The 3,149-nt window shown below is 52.8% G+C and overlaps 1 protein-coding gene across 1 annotated transcript; it reads right to left on the bottom strand.

Moving 5' to 3' along the window:
- Positions 1-390: 390 nt before the first annotated feature.
- On the bottom strand, positions 391-1,179 carry LOC132490552 (proline-rich protein 23C-like). The gene has a single exon (XM_060098878.1). The coding sequence runs from the start codon at positions 1,177-1,179 to the stop codon at positions 391-393; it is 789 nt and encodes a 262-aa protein (XP_059954861.1).
- Positions 1,180-3,149: the final 1,970 nt, after the last annotated feature.

Below are 3,149 nucleotides of genomic sequence, written 5' to 3'. Positions count from 1 at the left end.
AAATTCATGGGAAAACATATAACATGAGAAATCCAATTATTTATTGGTTTGGGGAGAAATAGGGTAGCAATAGGGTATGGTGCTGGAGAGAGTAGAATTTGAGAGAAAATAACTGATGCAAACGAGCGGGAATGGATAGGCCTGAGAATGATGTTTAAAATCTGAACACACACTGTCCGGTATCCCTGGGCAGATTTTCCATTTCAAAGCTGAGGTCTAGAGTCTGCTTTCTTTTCCTGACATAACTTCTCCTGCTACTATAGCCAGTCTGGAGGGGAAAAGGAGTTGTTGGCCCACGAGATGCTTAATTTCCAGGTTGTAGGACATTCAGTGTAAAAGACGCCGGGAAATGCATTGGGCCTCCAGTGTGTGTGTGTACCGGGGTGGAGTTCATTCGGGGAACAGACATCTCTGGGCCTTGCGCTTAGGACCATAAGGGCGTTGGGGGCGCTCGTGAGGACCCGGAATAGGAGAGGGAGGTAGAGGTTGGAGTGGTGAGTCCGGAAAGGGCTCCAGAAGGTGCATGTCCAGGTTGTCGTCGTGGTGAGGAGAGCCTTTCTCTGGACTAGGATTGGGCGCCCAAGGACAGGGCTCTGGGACAAAGCCCTGCGCGCTGGGTCCCGACACCCTTGCGGTGATGCTGCGGAGCTCAGCGACGGAGCCGGCTTCAGCCTCCATCCCAGGCGGCAGGAGCTCGGCATCTGCTTCCTCCCTGTTGACCTCTTCTTGGCGGGCGATCTCTGGGACAGCTGCGCAGAAGAATCCCGGCTCCAGGGCCATGTACTCCCCTGGAGCGCTCAGGAAAGCGGCCCGTTGCAGGCCCTGTCCCCACGGGCCTTCCACGCCCCAGCCCAGGAGGGCCTCGGGGACCAGCATGAGGGTGTGATCTCGGAGAGACACTTGCAGCACGGACGTGGGCTCGGGCTCCAGCAGCACGTCGACGTCATCTAGGGGCAGGTGCAGGGCACAGCCGGCGGGCAGGACCACTACGGAAGTGAGCGCGTCCGCGGCCGGAGGTCCCGTCAGGTTGTCCAGGCTGGGCGCCGCCTCGGACTCGGACTCGGACTCGGGGCCCTCGGGCTCCTCCGTTCGGCGGCGCTTGGCGGGGCCGGGTCCTTCGGTCTGCGGTCCCCACCAGTCCGCAGGGTAGGCACTGGGGCTGCGGGACCGGCTGCCCATGACCTCGACCGACGGACGGCGCCCCCGGGGCCTGGCAGAGGGCGAGGGCCGCGCTCGATCCTGCACGCTGTGACGGGTTTCAACGACGGCTGAGGCAAGCCGGGGCGGGGCGGCGCGATGCGGGGACGGCAGGACGGCGCGGTACGGGACGAGTCCTCGGAGCTCCGGGGCTGCCTCCTGCAGTTGGTCCTGCAGTTCAGGTTTCTAAGGGAACGGCGTCTGGCGCGGGGCTGGGGCTGGCGCCTTCGAATCTTCAGCTCGTCACGCCGATTCGTCTACGCAACAGACAGCGAGAGATGTTACAGGTGAAGCCAGTGGAATCCTAGTCGCAAAATGTCACGCTAAGCTCCGCCCCCTCCAAGGCTCCGCCCCGTAGACCTCGCGGTATCTGTGCTGCCCAACAGCCGGGGCTGTGGTTGGTAGAAAGCTACTGTTAAAGTCCTCCAGGGGCCAGAATACTCGTGTCCTTCATTTTTAGAGAAAAAAAGATACACCGCAAATGGAACTTTAAATATTAATCACCTTTAAGGTTAATATTTTCCTTTGATTTCAGGCATTCTAGAGAAAAAAACCACTCAAATAGACCACCCCCTTGGCAACATAAAACGGACCTATCTAAATGTTCCATGAAGTTCCTTTAATGCTTGGCCTATCATTTCAGATGTAAATGGAAAATACTCATGTATGTTTAGGTAAAGTTCTGTCTTAATAGTAAAATATTTGTGGCAGTTGCTTCCTGAAGATAAAAGCTGTTATAAAATTAAAACAATCTTAGTATAATTAAATTGTTTTATTCAGTATTTATTATATGTCAACCATTCTACTGAGGTTTAAAAAATGATCTTTATTTATTTCATTTTATTTTATTTTATTTTATTTATTTATTTTGCGGTACGCGGGCCTCTCACTGTTGTGGCCTCTCCCATTTCGGAGCACAGGCTCCAGACGTGCTGGCTCAGTGGGCATGGTTCACGGGCCAACCGCTCCGCGGCATGCAGGATCTTCCCGGACCGGGGCACGAACCCGTGTTCCCTGCGTCGGCAGGCGGACCCTCAACCACTGCACCACCAGGGAAGCCCTGATCATGTTTTTGAAAAAGTTTTTTATTTTTATGTATTTTTGGCTGCGTTGGGTCTTTGTTGCTGCTTGCGGGCTTTCTCTAGTTGCGGCGAGCGGGGGCTAGTCTTCGCTGCGGTGCACAGGCTTCTCGTTGCGGTGGCTTCTCTTTGTTGCGGAGCACGGGCTCTAGGCACACGGGCTTCTGTAGTTGTGGCACGCAGGCTCAGTAGTCGTGGTTCTTGGGCTCTAGAGTGCAGGGTCAGGAGTTACGGCACATGGGCTTAGTTGCTCCACGGCTTGTGGGATCTTCCCGGACCAGGGCTCGAACCCATGTCCCCTGCATTGGCAGGCGGATTCTTAAGTATTGCGCCACCAGGGAAGTCCTGGTGGCGCAGTACTTAAGGTATGTACTAAAAGCTGTACACTTTTAATATAAACAACTTGAGTTTGTAGATAAGTATACACTCGTGAAACTATCACCACAATCAATACCATAAAAGTATCTATGACCTGCAAAAGTTTCTTCCTGCCCTCTTTGGAAAAAAAATGATCTTTTTTACTTTTCACCACACCTGAAGCTCAGAGTGGTCAAGTGAGGTTTCAAGAATTAAATATGTACCAAGTTTGTGTTAGATATAGGCATCCAATGCAGACTTCTCTGGTTTTAAATCATGAACTCTTAACTCATACATTTATTGCATACACCTAAGAGTGAATTACTAATTGGTCCTGTGTGTGTGTTTTCAAGTTAATAGGTAGGGACATCCCTGGTGACACAGTGGTTAAGAATCTGCCTGCCAATGCAGGGGACACGGGTTTGGTCCCTGGTCTGGGAAGACCCCACATGCTGCAGAGCAGCAAAACTACTGAAGCCCTTGTGCCTAGAGCCTGTGCTCTGCAACAAGAGAAGC

This window comes from Mesoplodon densirostris, chromosome 5 (genome assembly GCF_025265405.1).
Source record: "Mesoplodon densirostris isolate mMesDen1 chromosome 5, mMesDen1 primary haplotype, whole genome shotgun sequence".
NCBI classification, from domain to species: Eukaryota; Metazoa; Chordata; class Mammalia; order Artiodactyla; family Ziphiidae; genus Mesoplodon; species Mesoplodon densirostris.
This window is presented reverse-complemented; position numbering and strand designations above follow the sequence as displayed.